The sequence below is a fragment of the Gossypium hirsutum genome, chromosome A11 (assembly GCF_007990345.1).
Source record: "Gossypium hirsutum isolate 1008001.06 chromosome A11, Gossypium_hirsutum_v2.1, whole genome shotgun sequence".
Lineage (NCBI taxonomy): Eukaryota > Viridiplantae > Streptophyta > Magnoliopsida > Malvales > Malvaceae > Gossypium > Gossypium hirsutum.
Genome location: NC_053434.1, coordinates 6,788,096 through 6,807,971, shown reverse-complemented (window position 1 = coordinate 6,807,971; position 19,876 = coordinate 6,788,096). Strand labels below are relative to the sequence as shown.

Genomic DNA, 19,876 nt, shown 5'->3' with positions numbered 1-19,876 from the left:
TCAACTAATGGGTGTCACAATTCACTAAAAGGATGCAATTCATACTTTTAGAAATTTCATCTTTAACAAAATACATACAATCCTAAGGAATATGACCATTAAGATTACATATAAATATCAAAATAAAATCATATACTTAAAGTTTAGTAATGAATAGCAAATAAATTGCATCAACAAGTTCCTCGATATAGATTATAGAAATCCTAAAAATTGACGTGCTAAGTTTAGTAATGAATAGCAAATAAATTGCATCAACAAGTTCCTCGATATAGATTATAGAAATCCTAAAAATTGACGTGCTAACATTTAAAATGATAGCATCATAAAGACAACATTAATATCCCTTTACAATTTAGGTTCGTCATGATCATAAATATGGCATGCCAAATCTAATTCAACATCATTCTTATTATTCATTTTCACATTGTCTCGCTTCTGTTTGATAGAAACTAGATAGAGTTTAACCAAATGTTTAGGCGTACGACAAGCATACAACCAATGACCTTTCATACCACATTGATAACATTAATAGCTCGTTATTTTGTTCAATCACAACTAAATATGCTATTAATTTTTCATGATATTGTTACTACAGGAACATATTTGAAGCATGAGAAGTTAAAATAAAAATCTCTAACAAGTTCTCATTAACAATATTCTCGCATAATATTAATTAAAAACTTACCCTGAATATTGTAGAATTATACTCATAGTTTTAAAGTTGTGCAACTTCAAGTGCATTTGATCATACGAGCTTTAAATAAGAGTCCTTACAACTTCAAGTGCATCTAATAATAAAACTATCATACCCTTATGCTTGTATATATTTTTAATTATTCCTTAATTCAAGTAGATATTTTGCAATTAAACATTTCCATGGATAAAGTTCACATCTCAAATATAAAAATCTGACTTTTTTTTTTCATGACCACTATAGCAAACATACATGAATTTCAATTCAAAATCTATTTGGTCATTTTTTTTCATAATTAGTCTCCAATTATGATAAACATGCTGTAATAAAATAAATCATAGTAAAATATACCCGAGGATCGTTAACATCATCGTTGTCATCCTAGCTATTGTCACGAGCACTATTACAAGCGCTAAAATAACTTTATTTTCATAATAACATTTACTAATAGTAAAAGGCATAATGACTTATTTAGTCCTTCAAGTTTCAACTTTACAAAAAAAAATCATTTTAGCCCTCCATTTAATTTTATGCCCTTAAACTTGTGTCTTGGGTCAAATCGCCTCAAAATGAATGAAAAAAGTTGACATTTTTTAACTTTAATAATATTACATACACGCAGATTGTCATGTAGATGATATGTCAATATTTAATTAATTTTTTAAAACATTAAAACTTGGCTTCGACTCAAGAGGGAGGTTTTTTTTTTTTCATTTCAAAATTATTTAGAAATAGTTACAAGGTGTTTATAGAACAGTGAGAAGAAAAAGATTGGGTATATGGGTGAGATTAGAAAAACAGTGAAAAAAATTAAGTATCATGCTGATAATAGGTTATGAAATAAATAACGAAGAAATTAAAAGATCAATAAATAGGAGAGCAAAAGAAAGCTATAGATTTTTATTGATCAATGAGATGTTTATAATACTTCTCCAAAGTCCATATTTATAGCCATAAAAAGTATACATGGTATAAAATTCTATTTCTAATAAACATTAAAGTTCCAATGATCATCAAATCTATCTTAATATTAATAAACATCAACTTAATAATAAAATATTTTCGATATGATATTAAACAGGCTTTTAATAAAATATTAAAAATAATATAGATAATTTTTTTAAGTACACTATCTTTGAAAAAGCCTACCCTTTATTTATTTTTATTGAAAGAATTGCTTTATTTATTTATTTATTTATTGTAGAGTTACTTCAAATATTCAATAGTGAATGATATTAGTAGGCCCAAATGCAGGCAATGGATCAATGAGTATCCACAAGCGTTTCTCTTGGGTCCTATTCAAAACCCAATTATGATTGACATATATAATCTATCTGTATAACAAAAGAAATTATTATTATTCAAATTGGTAGTTGGAGTTATAAAACATATCCAAATGTCATGGGTACTGGGTAGGCCGAAAACATTATAAAAGAGCTTTGAGCAATTAAGTTGGTTTCTGTCTTTCAACTTCTGAGCTTCGTTCTTTCTTTCTTTCTTTGTTTCTGTCAGTTGTTCAACAATGGCTACAACTGACGTTTCCCCAATGGATCAAAATCCCACACCTCCTAAACAGCCATCATTTCAACAACACTGCCCTCCTGATTTTCCAAGAAAGGTATAAGCAACAAAACAGGCTGTACGCAACATGTTTTAAATAAAACATTGTTTTGTGATGAACAAAAACATTATCTGCAACATGTAGGTGTTTGCAGAGACGATAGCAACCTACTTGCTGGTTTTTGTGACATGTGGATCAGCTGCCATTAGTTCGGTTGATGAACATAAAATCTCAAGGTTAGGAGCTTCAGTTGCAGGTGGACTTATTGTGACTGTAATGATCTATGCAGTTGGTCATGTTTCTGGTGCACATATGAACCCTGCTGTTACCCTCGCTTTTGCAGCTGTCAGACATTTTCCATGGAAACAGGTTTTCTCTTCTTTTCTTTTCAATTTCTTCCATTTTAGTCCCTGAAGATCGCCATGTTTACTGCTTAGGAAACTATGAACATAAAAAATGAATTGAAAGGTAAAGAATCTGATCCATCGATGTTGATTTTTTTGTTTGTCGATGGGGTTTCTGAGTAATTTGAGAAAGGTCGTTAGACAGTCGGAAGGATATGGGCACATGGCTGATAGTTATGTGGGGTCGAGTCCAGGATTCATTATTTTGGACCATTTGTGCAACTTCGGTGGTTTTGAGTTCAACCTTCACTTCTAGCCACAATTCGAACATATAACATGGATAAATGCTGCAATAATTTATGGTCAAATAAAATATATATTTTTCCAATATTTATTTATTTCCATTTGCATTAAGAATTTAATTTCCTAGCTAACGATATTATTGTTACATATTAATATGGAAATAGAATTACTTGAATTTATGTTAATTTTTTATTTTAATTCATTTGTGTTCTTTAAATTTATTCTAATTGAGTTGCTTTTCAATTCAGTGCTCTAATTGAAATTATATTTCAATTCAGTGCTCTAATTGAAATTATATTTTTTTATACAATATTAAGGGTGAGGGACAGGGGTAAGACAGTTTAAACTCGTGCTAAATGAGTGTTTAACAAAAACTTTAATCGTTGTTTTATTCAAGTGAAGACGGAAATTTTTTTTCTTAATATCATATTATATTATGAGTTAATGCATATACTTCTTTTGTAATTAAACAATTAAATGTTTATATAGTTTGGCACATGCATTAAGGCACAAATATTGTATTTAAGATCAATAATTGATTAATTATGTTCAAATTGATTTAATTAATTTGAAAAAGAAATGAAATGGATACGTATAAAATGGTTGCAGGTCCCATTTTATGGTGCAGCTCAACTAACAGGGGCAATCTCTGCATCATTCACACTCCGTGTATTATTGCATCCAATAAAACATGTTGGCACCACATCACCATCAGGCTCAGATTTGCAAGCTCTAATCATGGAAATAGTTGTTACCTTTTCAATGATGTTTATCACCTCAGCTGTGGCCACTGATACTAAAGCTGTAAGCTCAAATCATTTAAAAAAATTTCTTCAAATAGTTTTTGCAGTCTTCATATGTAAACATGAATTCCATAAATGACAGATAGGAGAGCTAGCAGGCATAGCTGTTGGGTCTGCTGTTTGCATAACTTCAATCTTGGCTGGGTAATATTAATTATATTGCAAACTTAGAAATTAACTCAATTCAAATCGATTGATTCTTGATATGATGTATATACTAACAAGTAGTGTAGGAATACAGACCAATATCAGGTGGATCAATGAACCCAGCAAGGAGCATAGGGCCAGCAATAGCTAGTGGTGAGTACAAGGGAATATGGGTGTACGTGGTAGGACCAGTAACGGGGACATTGATGGGGGCGTGGTCTTACAATCTCATCCGGATGAGAGACAAGCCTCACCATGCAATCTCTCCACATTCCTCCTCGTTCAAACTTCGGCGAATGAATAACCAAGATGGAGAGGTATAAGGTAAACCTGAGTGTATTCAGTATTGATTCATATCCATTGTTCATCCTCAAGAGCCAATAATATTCCTCACTACCCTTTTCTCATTTTACCCTCAAACTTAGATCATATATAAACTTTGTAAATTTATTATCATATGAATAATTACTTATTTCACCCTCTAACTTTACAAAAACAAAAAGAAGTAATTTTAGTCTTCCATTTATTTTTTCGCCTCTTTTTACTCTTAACTAGTAATATTTTATCAAATTATCCCAAAATGAATAAAAAATTTTACTGTTTTTAACTTTATTAACATTGCATACATGTAGATTGACACGTGGATCACATGTCAACATTCAATTAAAATTTAAAATTTAAAAATTTAAATAAATATTTTAAAAATTAAGATCATTAAAATTATTAAAAAGTTATATTAAAAATAATTTTTCATAATTTTAAAATAAAAAATTTTATTATATACTTACTTGTTATCTACGTGGTAATCCACATGTAGCATCAACAAACTTAATGTCATCTCCCTATAAAATGCATGTGTAAACTCATCAAAATTACCTATTTTACATGTTAATGTATATTACAGTGTTAGTTGATTGGCATAGATATTATTGTCAATGCAGGAGCACATTTTTCTTTCATTTATGAACTGGGAAGAAATTATAAATAATTTTAAATATTATGTAAAAAAATAAATATAATCGAAACAGGAAACGAAATTACTAGAGATTGTTTAAATTTAATTATAAAACTGGCCGTGGGTTCATGAAGACCTAACTCACAAGATAGGGTTATAAATGATTGGAGATATGTGCAGGCTGAGTTATGGTCCAAGTTATGTTGGATTGGGTGCTACCATTAAGGGTTGTATAATTGTCAAGTCTGTTGACCTGTATTTTGGGTGTTTTCTTTGTAACTTCCGTCCACAAATATATAAAACGGTCGGTTAATACTAAATGGGGAACAGTTGTCTTACGCCTTCAATGGAAATAGTGTTGATGGTTTCGTCTTTAGTAAAGCTGTTCATCCATACTAAAAAAGCTTTCTCCATATGTTAAAAAGCTTTTTATTACTTTCTGATTTTTAAAAAAATATTTTATCCATTTATTTAATTTTTAATTATTTTAGTATTTAAATTTATATTATTTGTTAAATTATTTTAAAATAAAAATTAAATATTTGTTAATTTTATTAACATAATATATACGGGTATTACCACATAAATATCATATCAACAATTAATTAATTTTTAAAAATTTTAAGAAAAGTTATAACAGTAATAAAGTAAAGAGATATATGTAAAGAGAAAAATAATTTATTTTATTTTATTTTATCATATGATGATTTTTAATTAATTATTTTTTAAAAATAGATTTATCAGTTTAACTAATGTTTGAACTTATAAAGTACCAATTTGAAAAAAAATATTTTAAATATTACTTGTGATAAAAAATATTTAAATATCAAAATGAAGAAAAAAAATACATAATTTAAATACTAATTTATAAGTTAAGTTTTTTAAAAATAAATTTAATCATTTGAATAACAGTTGGACTAATAAAAATATTGACATATAAAAAATAGTTTAATTACCACTAGTGAAAAGAAAATAAATACCAAAATTAAGACTAGTAGACTACCAAAATAAATAAATAAATAAGAAAACTTCCACATATTATAGAAGTAACATCGACACATGTATAATCGAAACTAATACAATTAATTTATTAATTAAATATTATATAAAAAATAACCAGCTATAATTAAAATAGACAATTATTATTAATATAAATAGAATTTTGTATTTAACATGTATATATGATAATATTCAGAAATAGTTATGATAATTTAAATATATAAAACAGTTACTAATATAATATATATATATAGGGTAAATCACGTGATTGGTTACCTAACTTTTAGATAAGTTTTATTTTAATCACTTAAATTAAAATTTTAGACACATGTTACTAAATTTTTAATAGAAAGCTGACGCGGGCCTTTATTTAATAGCTAAATAATAAATTTAGCTCTATTTTATCAGTTTGATATTAAATTTAAAAATTTAATAAATTGAACTTTTAATATTTATAAAAATTTATCATTTGATTCTAATACTTACAAAGTTGAATAAATTTTGCCCAAACATTTATAAAATCTGTTGATTTAATTTTTTTTTAATTATTAAAAGATTAAAGTAATGGTGCAAATATTTTAAGTGATTAGTTGTAGCTTCTAAGGGCAATTTGTAAAGGCATGGAGCGGTGATTAGATGTGTGTATGGATCAGGCTTAACAAAAAATTTAGGCTCGGGCCCAAAAATAGGCCTAAAATTTTATTCAAATCTGACCCAGATAAATATGTTAAAACTTGAGCCTGACTCGGCTTGCCCATATTAAATTTTATATTATTTTTTATATAATTTTAAAAAATATATAATACATCAAAAATACTAAAAATATCAAAATAAATATTTCCCGACAAATTAAAAATAAATTTAAAAAAATTTGTATACTTAAATAACACTAATATAAATACAACTTAACAAGCAAATGCCTCTAAAATAATAACAAAATTAACAAATGTCTTTAAAATAATAACAAAATTAACAATAAAATAAGTTTTATACAATATCCAAATAATAACAACAAAATAGTAAAATGGTAGCAAAATAAGGAGAAAACAATAAGAAAATAATATTAAAAAACAATTTTTTTTGTCCTTTAGTGAATTCAGGCCGGACCAGCCGTGCTCGGACCAAAAATGCATTACTCGACACCCAACCTATTTTTTAAACGAATCTTATTTTTTTATTCAAGCTCATTTTTTGAACCTATATTTTTATTCAAATTCTTTTATATTTCAGACTAACTTTCGAATCGACATAAATATCCCAACCTATCAATAAGTCTAGCGGTGACCATAAGTTGCAGCAGCAGATGTTAAATGACGAAAGCTTAATACTATCAGCAGGTTGCATATAAGACAGCCACGTAACAGCAAATAGCAACAAAATGATTTCAAACAACTGCTGCGGTCGGTGAACGGAGCAGCAGCAACGACTATGATTAGTGCAATGAGCAGCCAACTTGAAGAAAATCAGTATTGCAAGGGGAGCAACGTTCAAGCATCCGGTCATGTAATCAATCCCCAAAAAAATTAGAATAAGAGATTTTTTCCATATATAGATGGGAACCAGGGAGTTAATAAAAATACAGTTAATGAGTAAATCTAAGCAGCTAAAAACTTTTTTTTTATTCCCCTAATAATAAATTCAATTCTAATATGCATTTTTTTTAGAATTAAATTAAATTAATAAATTTTATAAATGTTCAGGGTTAATTTATTAAATTTTTTAGATTATGACTAAATGACAAATATTATAAACATCGAGGGTTAAAGTTGTTAAATTTATATTTAACATCAAGTTGATAAAATGAATAAACATTAAAGACTTAAATATATTAGGCCGAAAATTAAAGGTTCGTGTCAGCTTTTTATTAAGTATGCAGGTAACTAAAATTTTAAATGTTAAAAATAATAGTGATGAAATTAAATTTTTTAAAATTTGATGATCAAAATAAAACTTATTAATAAGTTAGATGACAACCTAAATAGTTTATCTTAGTATCTGATACTAATTATAATTAAAATACGTTTGCTCATGTTTAGCATGATTTGTTTTTCACTATTTGGCAGCTGACAGAAAAGGGCAGATGAGGTTTGAAAAAGTTTACTAATAGACAAACCAATTATGTGATTAAATATATATGTATCTATAATTAAAGCTTTTGCATAACTTACTGTTAATTTGTAGCTTATATCATATATCATATATGGTTAGGCTGAGTTAAGGTTTGAACTGGATTTGATTTAATTTATCAAATTTTTATTAATAAACTTTAAAATATTATATTTTATTGCCAAATTAAAGTTTTTTAATCTAAAACTGGACTCATATAAATTAGACCATTAGCCAAACCATAGGCCATAGACAAGTCTAATTTGTAGGCCTCTTTTATTTTATTATTAGTATTATTATCCAATAATAATGGCAAAGTCACTCAGATTTTCATGCATGTGATTATGGTAATGGAAGACAGTCTTAAAACGACAAATATAATATTTAGAATAATTTATTTTAAAATATCTAAATAACAAAATTATATATAAATTAAATTCATTGTTATTCGCTATTTAATATATGGGAATATATATTTTTTTTGGTAAATTACAATAAATAAGGTAAAGTTTAAAAAATTAACGATGAATACCTTTACCCATCAAGCCATCACATGATATTTATAATATATTTTATTTATTAAAACTTGTAGTAGCAAACATTACAATTTTCTTAATAAAACTATCATTAAATTATAGTTTCATGAACCGGTATCAAGTCAAATCTGTTAAATGATAAATTAATGAAACTACACTAAGAATCGTTTCATGAATAAATAAATTTTCATGAATAAAAGAAAAAGAAGAAGAAGATATGCTTAAAGAAATGTATTTGACTCTGCACAAATTATAGAAATAAAGCATAAAATATTACAGTTCACTCAAATAAATATAATCGAATAAAAAAAATTAGTAAAAGTTTGGCAAAGTATCATGAAGGTTCTTATATTAGGGTTTTAGATTGTATTTTATTATTTTTATTAAAAAAAGATAAATTAGTCATTATATATTTGATTAAAGAGCAAAATAGTCATTCAGTTAAAATTTTCATCCATTTTTACCGTTAAAAGTTGATCATTGTACGTCAATATAAGGTACGCATGGCATATCACGTCTTATTATTTAGTTTATTTCATTAATTATGTCAGTTTTAAACAGTAAAATTATATAATTTTTTTAATAAAAAATATTAATTTAAATTTTAATTTAACATATATATAAAATATAATTTAACTCTTAATATATATATTAATATACCCAAAAATTTTGATGAAAAGTGTGAAACTGGTTGTAGATGTTGGCATACCAACCGCACCTTCACTAATGGGTGGCACACCTATTAGATAATCCTCCTTTTTCAAAATTCAACCATTCCAATCCTACTTATTTTCTTAAAATTAGATTTATTCATAATCGAATTGGATTGGTTTGTGTTGAGATTATCTCAATTGTTATTACCATAGCCAATGTCTCATTTATTAATAATATATAATAATGTTGTATGTTTTAAAGTAGGAAAAATTGAGTTTAGGAATCGGGGAAAATGGAAAAAAAATAGTGAGAAGATTAAAAAGGGATATAGCCTTTTTAAGTTGTGATTTGTAATTCCACTAAATAGCGTGTGAGGATGGGAAAGAAATTTAAGCACTGTTTAGTTGGGCATCAAACACACCAAAGAAAGTGACGGTGGTTTTTGTCTTTCACTGTATTTGTTTCTTTTTTTAAAAAAATTCGGATAAAAATTAAATTGTATATATATTTTTATAGTAAAGTGTAATTTTATTATTTTAATATTTTATATTTTTAGAATTTTAAAATATTAAATTAAATTTTAATTATTTTGGATGTTAAAGTGTAATTTTATTATTATTAATTTAAAATGTTATAAATCATAAAAGCATGAATTAAAAATTTATCCTTTTAAGGAGTGTTATTACTACTTGGTGTCTACTAAACTCCCTACTGTATGTTTGTTTTTCCTTTTAATATTATGGAAAAAAAAAAGAAACATTTTATCACAAATTTTACCTCCATGGAAAAGTTTCTTTTTAAGTAATATATGTTAAAGAATTAAAATAAAATAAATTTAGATAAGGTTAAAATAAAATGTAATTTAAGAATCCATGCATAATTTATATAAGGTGGAAGTTTAATTTAAAAATATTTATGGATTAATTTAATTTGAGCGTGACTTGATTTTTTTTTAAAGTTTGGATCAAGTTAAATTTAGTTCTCTTAAATAACTAATTTCACTATTTAAAAATAATAAAAAACAAATTGATATTAACATTTGCATGTTTCATAATTAAATTAAACATCAAATATAAGTAAAATTAATTAATATAAATTCAAACCAACCCGAGCTTGTTTGATGATAAAAACCTTAAAATTATATCTCAATATCCAAAGATTATATATACTTTTTATACATTATTTATACCATAAAATTCATATATACTAAAACTATACTGATGAATAAATTATAATACATGCTTTACAATATTAAATTAAAAAAGAACATAATGGAGTATTTATGGGTAAAAAATAATTTTAAGATCCCTTTAATATAAATATAAAAATTATATATTATTTGATATATTTTTTCATTTCTAAATAACTTAATGGCAGAATTTGATAAAATTGTTATTTTAAAAAAAATTAGATTTTGGGTCAATTTTTAGATATTTAGGAAAATAGATCGATTTTGAAGAAAGAAGTGAAAACGTGTCCTACAATGTGCACTTTTTAACTTTTTGATACATATTTGAGTCTCAAGTTTGATTCCTATTCTAAATACATTTATATTTTTTATTTCATGCTGATTCGAGTTTTTTTTAATTAATGTATTTAATTAATAAATGTATTTTTTTCGAAATTTTTTTTAATTTATCTTTTTAACTATGAACTCTTTTATTTATAAAATCAAATAATTATTGTAAATTATATAATAAAAATATATATTTATGATAAAATTGATATTTGTTATTATGTTAAATATATTTTATTTTTTAAAAATGTCAACTAATTTTTTTGATACTTTTTTCTTTATATATAATATTTATATGTCAAATATTTATTTTCTCCACTTATATTGTGGGTATGGTGATTCTTAATATTATAAAATAAAATAATTATTTCAAATTTCATTGTTTTCTATTTACATTAGGTATGATATTTCAACTATTTTTATATGTGAAATATTTTAATTAATTATTTCAAATACACATACAAAAATATATAATACTAAAATTTACTACACTCATTATATGAATTGAGAAATAAATATTATACATATAAAAATTATATTTACTAAAAATAATGATATTTAGAAATAATTATTTGATTTTATAAATAAAAGAGTTATTAATTAAAAATAAAAAACTTGAAACAACATAAAATAAAAAATACAAATGTGTTTAGAAGAGGAAGCAAGCCCGAACTTAATGATAAAATTATTATTAATTAACCAACTAACTAGAGGAGCTAATATGTTAAAAATAATAATTAAAAATAAAAATAACGAGTAGTAATTGATTCTAAGCAAAAGTATATGGAGACCTTTGTATTAATATTCAAATTACATTGTCTTATTTATTAAAAAAATGTAAATTAGTTTCTACACATTAGATTAAAGAGAAAATTGATTTTTTTGTTAAAAATTACATTAACTTCTTTTGTTAAAAATAGTCTTTGTATGTCACTGTGAGGTACACGTAACATGTCATATATCACTATCTGATTATTTTGTTCGTCACACTAGTTTTTAACCATGTAAACGGATGAATTATTTAATAAAAAAAATCAATTTACTTTTTAATTTAATATATAAAAATTAACTTTTCTATTTTTAAATAAAAAATAAAATATATTTTAATTCATAATACGAACATCTCAATTATACTTTTACCTAAATTCTATTGAAAGAGGCAAAATTTTTTCTCTAGAAGATCTTTTATTTCTATCTCCAAATTATTTCATTTTCAGAACCATTAATTCTTTAATCCACCTCCTCAAATCCAATTATTTTAATATAATCAATATAATGAATAAATTAATTATTAAAATAGAATATTATTTAAATATATACGTTTTTATCTTAAATTATAACCAAATAAAAAACCAGCAAGAAGAAAACGTGGTACAGTTTCAATGGAATTCGATGTATCTTTATCTTTACAAGATATGTAAAATAATCTTAAGCCAAGCAAGACAAAACATTAAACAAAACAAAATCTTTTTAAGTATATCCACTTCCATGTTCCTTTTCTAACACATGATTATGTTATATATTTGGTTTGGAAATTGGAATATGCTAAGGTTACTGTTGTTAGTTAACAGCAAGAAAATGATTTATATTTCCTTTTCTTCACATTTGTATATTTCTCTCTCTCTCTCTCCAGCCCAAGCTGCCCCTTTTATCTGTTTCAAACTGCCCTTTGTTGAACACTTTCCCTCTTTCTCAAGCGGAGAGTCCCCTCCTTTGTCTTTCTCTTTCTCAAAACCTTCCTTTTGACTAAATTTCATAATTTGGGTCTTGGTGATTGATTACCACCACCATAAGATCTATTTTTTTGGGGGGGGGGGGTTCTTTATGAATTTGATTACCTGAAATCACTTGCTTTGAGGTGTTTTGGGATGGGTTCTGTGTTTTCCTTTTATGTTGTGTGATTAAAAATGTTGGGGTTGTTGAAAGCATGTTTCTTTTTTGAGGAAATATAGATCAGTTATAGAAAGGATGGGTTTTGGTCATCAATCTAGGGAAGTAGTGGAGGAAAATTCATCAAGGAAGAAGAAAGATGGAGAGGAAGAAGAAACAGGATGTTGGGTTAAATTAAGGTTTATCGGAAGTTGCATGTCTTCAAGATCAAGAGTTGATAACTCTGTGAGTGGAAGAACAGGCACTCATTATGGTAACGTTCTCTTCCCTTCTCCTTTATTTTATACTTGTTAATCTTCAAATTTCTTTATATATATATATATTGCCCCTATGGATTGAGGTAAAGGATGTGATCATTTGTTGAGAATATTTAGGAGAAATTTTAGCATAGAGAATTTTAAGACTATAGCCAAGTACTTTGGGTGAGAATAAATTACCAAAAGGATTTTGTATTTCTTTTATCATCTTAATTAAAAAAAATAAATTTAGTGATATATGTTTTAATGCTTATGAGGGTTTAAAAATGTTTAGAAAGTAAAAGAAAATGGAGATTCTTAGACATTGAATGGTTTTCTAACATGTTATGCTTGGGTGTATATATTATGTTTTTGCATGGTAATGGATGAATGTTTTTTTTAATCCATCATTACCAAATGGTAAGGATCTGCTGAATGATGTTAACTAGTTGAAAGAAACTACTTTTCTTCCTCTTATCATTTTTGCAAAGGCATATAATAAGAAGCCTTGATACAATTCTTGAAACATTTAGATTTTGTTTTATTAAAAAATGATTTTTGGAAAATGTTCTCTGCATTTTCCTTAGCTGAAAAATGGCTTGGTCGATAACAAATGTGACTCCCTGCATCAAAGCAAAAGATTGGATATCTAGCATATAGAAGTTAAAGTCGAGTGAAAAGGATAGATCCTTTTAAGGGACACTAGAAATGCATATCTAAATAAAATGGCATATGATAGTTGCTATTTTTGATGATTGTTTCATAACCGTTAAGCTTACTGCCTTGGTCTTTGTACAAATTCAGCGGAAAGTGAACCTACAAAAGAGAGCAGCGGAGATCAACCAGTTGTTCTAGTGTCTTCTACGACCACAAGCAATGGTGGAAGTGCTTCATCCACACCAAAATTCAGTGAGGAACTGAGAGTTGCTTCACAGCTTTGGAAGTTCACATTTATTGACCTTAAATTAGCGACTAGAAATTTCAGACCCGAAAGTCTTCTCGGTGAGGGTGGGTTTGGTTGTGTCTTCAAAGGTTGGATTGAAGAGAACGGAACTGCTCCCGTAAAACCTGGTACTGGGCTTACGGTTGCTGTAAAAACCCTAAACATTGACGGACTTCAGGGTCACAAAGAATGGCTGGTTTGACATCTGAATCTATGTTGTTGTCTTTCTCTGAATAGTGTTCCTTTTTGTAATCTTTTGTATTAAATTATGTTTTGCCTCGTATGTCAGGCTGAAGTGGATTATCTCGGTAACCTCCTCCATCCTAATTTGGTTAAATTGGTTGGTTACTGTATTGAAGATGATCACAGATTACTGGTATATGAGTTTATGCCACGAGGAAGTTTGGAGAACCACCTCTTCAGAAGTATGTATTCGCCTTTTGTTTCACAATACCTTTAGCGCGGATTATAGTTGGGATGAAATATCGGATACTATGGTTTATTAGCATTGTTTTGTGCCTTATGCATTTGCAAGTACATGGTTGACCGATGTTTAATTTTCTCTGGTAATAACCACTTTTTGCACAGAAGGGTCCCTGCCACTTCCTTGGTCTATTAGAATGAAAATTGCACTTGGTGCTGCGAAGGGTCTAGCCTTTCTTCATGAAGAAGCAGAAAGACCTGTGATATATCGTGATTTTAAAACGTCTAATATCTTGTTAGATGCGGTATGTAGCTGAGACAGAAAAATACTATGTTCCCTACCTAATTTTATTTTTCTTCTTATAAAATGGTTACCAATATCAGGATTACAATGCCAAACTCTCTGATTTTGGATTGGCAAAAGATGGTCCAGAAGGAGATAAAACTCATGTGTCTACTCGAGTTATGGGAACATATGGCTACGCTGCACCAGAATATGTAATGACTGGTATGTGGTAAAATTCCTGCTTTCTTTCCGAAATTGGTTTCCCTTGTCTCCAGCTTTCTTTGGTATGTGTTTGTATTAATCAAACTGCATATCAATTTTTCAAGAATTTGTTTTTTCTGCTAAGATTGTAATTTATTATTTGGTTTTCATTTTATAACATTTAGGGTGTGCTTGGTTGAGAAGAAAAATGAGAGGAAAGAAAATAGTAAGGATGACCGTTGCCCATCCTAATGCATAAAAACTAATTTTTCCAAGTTGGAAAGACGAAAAAACGAGAGAGATGTGTATGTTAGTTCAACATTTTTCAAATGTTTTGTTTTCTTTCCTTCCATTTTTCAACTCTACCAAGCAATTGACAGAAAGAAAATTTTATACATTTTTTTCAATTTTTCCATCTTTCCTACCAAGCACACCTGTGGAAAGAAAAATTATCTTATCCATCCTTTTAGTTTTCTACCACTTCAATTTTCCATCCTTCCATTTTTTTTTTCCACTCTACCAAGCAAAGCCTTAGAGTTGCAAAGCTTCTTTTGTCTTATAGACCTTTGGTTACATAAATCTAATACTGTTATTAATTAGGACATTTGACATCAAAGAGTGACGTGTATAGCTTTGGAGTAGTTTTACTTGAGATGTTGACTGGCCGGAGGTCCATGGACAAAAACCGACCAAATGGGGAACACAATCTTGTGGAATGGGCGAGACCGCATCTAGGAGACAAGAGAAGGTTCTTCCGGATTTTAGATCCTCGTCTTGAAGGGCATTTTTCTGTCAAAGGTGCATTGAAAGCAGCCCAGCTGGCTGCCCAATGTCTTAGCCGAGATCCCAAAGCCAGACCTCGGATGAGTGAAGTTGTTGAAACTCTAAAGCCCCTTCCAAACCTTAATGATATGGCCAGCTCCTCCTATTACTTCCAATCTATGCAATCCGATCGGTCTAGGTCCTCCAACATAACTGCCAAAAATGGCATAAGAGTGCAGGCAGGATTCGTAACGAGGAACGGACAACCTATGAGGAGTTTATCCAGTTTGAATGGTCCTCAGGCTTCTCCATTTCACCAACATCCTCCGTCACCAAAGCCTAAAGCAAAAGAACCATAGGTTCAAACTTCTGTATGTTGATATTTAGAATTTGGTCGTGTCCATATCCGCATCTTTAGACTGCATAATCAACTCCAAATAGAGAGTGCCTCTTCGACAATGATTGTTTTATTATATATCACTGTTGCACTGTAGCAGTAGAACTGATCAAGCCATAATGGTGAGTTCATTGAGCTGAAGGAAGCCAGTCTCTTTATTTTCTCATTCCTTCATTACTATCTTGTACCTTTCTCGGGCACATTCGGGGATATTTGTGTTACACCGGAGTAATGAACTGTATTCTTGTTGGCATGCCGATGAGGGCAAGGATGACAGGCACAGTTGGTTGGCCGGTGAAAGAGGAAAGGAGTACCCCTCACATTTACCCTCCGTTATTGTTGTACAAAATGATCCCTTTTTATTTTTGTTCTTGGTTATTGTGGTTGTTGTATGTATACAAGAGGCCGGAATCAGGAGGATTGCAGATGCCATGATTCAAACTCGGTCACTTCTTAGAATTGATTGTATGAAAAAATTGGGTGGAGGCGAGTCCTTTTTACATAACAAAACTCATTGGCTGCTGTTGTTGCAACTCTTATTCTCCATTATCAGACTATAGGCTTTATTGGTTCTACTAATACTCGTACAATCCTGTTTGAGTGTACATAGATAAATGTCTTAACACGTAGGCTCTACAGCAATTAACATAATTTCACACAACGAGTGCACCATCGAGATTTTTGCCAACCAAAACAACTAAAATCAGCATTTAGGTTCTCGTAAAGAAATAAAACATACATTCTTTTATGGATCCAAAAAACCCTAAGCAAGAGATAAAAACATTATATAAAATCCCCCAAAAAAAGTTTTTAACAAATTTACTTCATTTTAGAGTATGGTAATCTGATTAATAATATGGTGAGTTTAATTTTTAATATAAATATTAAAGTAAGATGAAATTGAAAGTATAACCACATATAATAACAGTTTATGGTGGGATTCAATGTTCCACAGAATCAAGTAATGTTAAGTTGGTGCTTAAATGCATGGCATTATCTCCTGTAAAGTGTTGTAGATAGAGAACCCATATCTCCTATCCTTACTGAAACAGAAATTGAAAAGGTGGATGCGTACCAATTTTGAGCGTTTTGTGGAGGATGTGTGGTTTGGAATATATTGGGAGGAAGATGCAGGGTTGCCCATTCTCTACGCGCTAATTTTAGAAATATACAGTTAGCATAGAAGCTTTAATTACACCCAGGAATGGAAGGTGTTGAATTTCCACATACATTTCTAAATAACCAAAAGGGCTTGGCCAACCTTCAAAAGTTGGCACTTAGCAGCTCAGAGCTTTAGATATTCAGGTTTTCACCCTTTTTTACTGGTGTAAACTGGGATTCAAAACTTTAGTTACTAGGCCCTGTTTAAATTTCCAACACAACACAAAACAAAACAAAGATTAGAGAGAAACAAAAATGAAAATAACAAAGGCCCAACTGGTTTTCCTGTTTTCATTTGCCACACTAATTCCGACACTATGGGGTGGTGGTGGTAATATTGCTGATTTTGACGACGTATGGAAGCGACGTGCCGATCAGGCATGGAAGAACACTCTGGCAGCTTACGAACCAAGCCCAGAAAATGTCACCAGTAAATTCAATGAGAATGTTCACAAGTAATTCTTATTTATATAAACTTCTTTAATCTTGATATGTGGGTCATATATGTTATAATTAAATCGTATGTGATGGGCAACTTGGTTCAGGGCTCTTGTTGCAAATAAAAGTAACAAAACCAAGGATTTGGAGGGTAGTGAAGATAGGAGGAACTTGAGGGGCAAACACAAAAAGTACACGGGTCCATGCATGGCCACAAACCCCATCGACAGGTGTTGGCGATGCAGACCTGACTGGGCCGAGAACCGTAAGAGGCTGACGCAATGCGTGATTGGTTTTGGCCACCGAACCGAAGGAGGAGAGAAAGGGAAATACTATGAGGTTACTGATAATTCCGATGATGACCCGGTCAATCCTAAACCCGGAACTTTACGTTTTGCCGTCATCCAGAAAAGGCCATTGTGGATCATTTTCGCTCATGACATGCACATCAAATTATCACGTGAGCTCATTGTCCAAAGCAAGAAGACGATCGACGGTCGTGGAGCCAACGTTCATATCGCGCATGGAGCTGGCATCACACTTCAATTCGTGGACGATGTCATCATCCATAGCATTCATATTCATCACATTGGTCCAAGCAAGGCTGGCCTAATCAGGGACTCAGTGGATCATATAGGATTGAGGACAACGGGTGATGGGGATGGCATTAACATCTTCGGATCCACAAACATTTGGCTCGATCACCTTTCCATGTCGGAGTGTCAAGATGGACTCATTGATGCTATCCAAGGTTCCACTGCCATCACAATCTCAAACTGCCATTTCACCCACCATAACGATGTAAATACATATATTTTCTTCTTCTTTTACCTTGCAATATTTCTCAACAACAAATGATAATGGATTGATGTTCAGGTGATACTACTGGGTGCAAGTGACACCTACGAAAGAGATAAACTAATGCAAGTCACAGTTGCATTCAACCATTTTGGGAAAGAACTGATACAAAGAATGCCGAGATGCAGGTGGGGATTCTTTCATGTTGTTAACAATGATTACACACATTGGAAAATGTATGCAATTGGGGGTAGCATGCATCCCACCATTATCAGCCAAGGTAATAGGTTCATTGCTCCAGACGATCCCAAAGCCAAAGAGGTGTATATACTGAACCCGCAACATGATAATATGAATCCCAGTTTAGTATAGTTAAGCAATAATCCAATTCCATATAATGTACGTGCAGATAACGAACAGGAACTATGCACCCCAGTCGGAATGGAGCAAGTGGGTATGGAGATCGGAAGGAGATTTGTTGTTGAACGGAGCCCGTTTTACAAAATCGGGGCCGGATAAATCTCCCCAGTTTGACTTCACCAAGATGCAGATGATCAAAGCCAAGCCAGCAACATTTGTGAGAAGACTCACCCGTTTTGCTGGGGCTCTTGACTGCGAAAAGGGGAACAAGTGTTAGATTTCTAACAGTGGAGTCTATACATTTCCTTTATTAATTTTTAATATGAAGATGATGGAGAATAGAAAATCTCTTATTTGTAAATATAGATGATGACAGACTGACTACCCGCCGGGTTTGGTTGCGGGTGTACAGTTTTTTAAGACTTACTGCAATTTTTATTTCTTGCATTTCATTTTAGACTTTTGCTAGTAATATTTTTCAAAAAAAATAAAATTTTCATCATTGTCAAGAATAATCTATGCATGCGGTTCTTTCATTTAAAATTTAGATAGAAAAATAGCAACCGTCTTCCTTGTCCGAAATCTTGGCATTAAATTTGGGTATAGATGGTATTTAGTTAGTCATGGAATCAAAATAAATTTATGTGAGCAACAACTCAGATAGTAACAGAAGATAGGTTCCATAACAAAATATATTACCTTCAACAACAGTATCTACCCTAGAATTAAAAAAAATAAAAATTAAAGTAATTTAATTAGTACAAATATTATTATCAATGTAAAAAAATATTAACTTAAGTGTGTTGAAATGCTTATATCATTTTGTAAATAATCTATCAAGCCATAAACTACTTGAGCCTATCGTTTTGTAAAGAAAACATTATCAAACTTAAATAATAAGATATAGATTTCAAATCACCATAACTATGTAGCAGTCAATTCATAAATCAATATACATTTTAATTTCATAATTTATTTTTTATTTATTTTGCTTTAAAAGAATTGGCTTCAAAAGTATTTAGATTTAAGTTTTTATTAAACATAATAAAAGAAAATTAAAAAGAAATTATTCTTTGATTTATATCATGCATTCGACATCATGTTAAATATTGTGTTTACTTTTTTTCTCTCTATCTTTTTCATTAACTCTCTTTAAACAACAATTAACAATTTATGAATGAAAAAATATCAATACGAGATCAATATACAGTAGATCACACACAAAAAATGATAGTTAACATGGGAATAAACCCAATTTAAAAAATTTGATAAGGTCCCAACCCTAAAACAAACTTAATTTCTATGCTCAGTGCTGATTAAATCGTGGATCACACCTCTATACGATACTATACTCTTTCTCACA

At 29.5% G+C, this 19,876-nt stretch overlaps 3 protein-coding genes across 5 annotated transcripts; all 3 read left to right on the top strand.

Moving 5' to 3' along the window:
• The first annotated feature begins 2,047 nt into the window (after positions 1 to 2,047).
• LOC107922996 (aquaporin NIP2-1) lies at positions 2,048 to 4,378 on the top strand. Of its 2 annotated transcripts, none has more exons than XM_016853196.2 (5): positions 2,048 to 2,312; positions 2,400 to 2,624; positions 3,512 to 3,706; positions 3,788 to 3,849; positions 3,947 to 4,378. In XM_016853196.2, exons 1-5 carry the CDS (start codon positions 2,217 to 2,219, stop codon positions 4,173 to 4,175), a joined length of 807 nt encoding a protein of 268 aa, XP_016708685.1. In that variant the 5' UTR covers positions 2,048 to 2,216; the 3' UTR covers positions 4,176 to 4,378. The 2 variants fall into 2 exon arrangements, with proteins under 2 accessions (XP_016708685.1, XP_016708686.1); XM_016853197.2 differs by having other exon boundaries at positions 2,093 to 2,312; positions 3,934 to 4,378.
• Positions 4,379 to 12,131: 7,753 nt separating this feature from the next.
• Positions 12,132 to 16,331, top strand: LOC107924228 (probable serine/threonine-protein kinase PIX7). 2 transcript variants are annotated; one of them, XM_016854574.2, is made up of 6 exons: positions 12,132 to 12,761; positions 13,549 to 13,883; positions 13,977 to 14,112; positions 14,279 to 14,415; positions 14,495 to 14,618; positions 15,198 to 16,331. In XM_016854574.2, exons 1-6 carry the CDS (start codon positions 12,587 to 12,589, stop codon positions 15,716 to 15,718), a joined length of 1,428 nt encoding a protein of 475 aa, XP_016710063.2. In that variant the 5' UTR covers positions 12,132 to 12,586; the 3' UTR covers positions 15,719 to 16,331. The 2 variants fall into 2 exon arrangements, with proteins under 2 accessions (XP_016710063.2, XP_016710062.2); XM_016854573.2 differs by having other exon boundaries at positions 12,171 to 12,761; positions 14,276 to 14,415.
• A 646-nt stretch (positions 16,332 to 16,977) lies between these two features.
• On the top strand, positions 16,978 to 19,028 carry LOC107923544 (pectate lyase). Its single transcript, XM_041080843.1, has 4 exons — positions 16,978 to 17,372; positions 17,463 to 18,156; positions 18,232 to 18,474; positions 18,563 to 19,028. Exons 1-4 carry the CDS (start codon positions 17,173 to 17,175, stop codon positions 18,788 to 18,790), a joined length of 1,365 nt encoding a protein of 454 aa, XP_040936777.1. The 5' UTR covers positions 16,978 to 17,172; the 3' UTR covers positions 18,791 to 19,028.
• Positions 19,029 to 19,876: the final 848 nt, after the last annotated feature.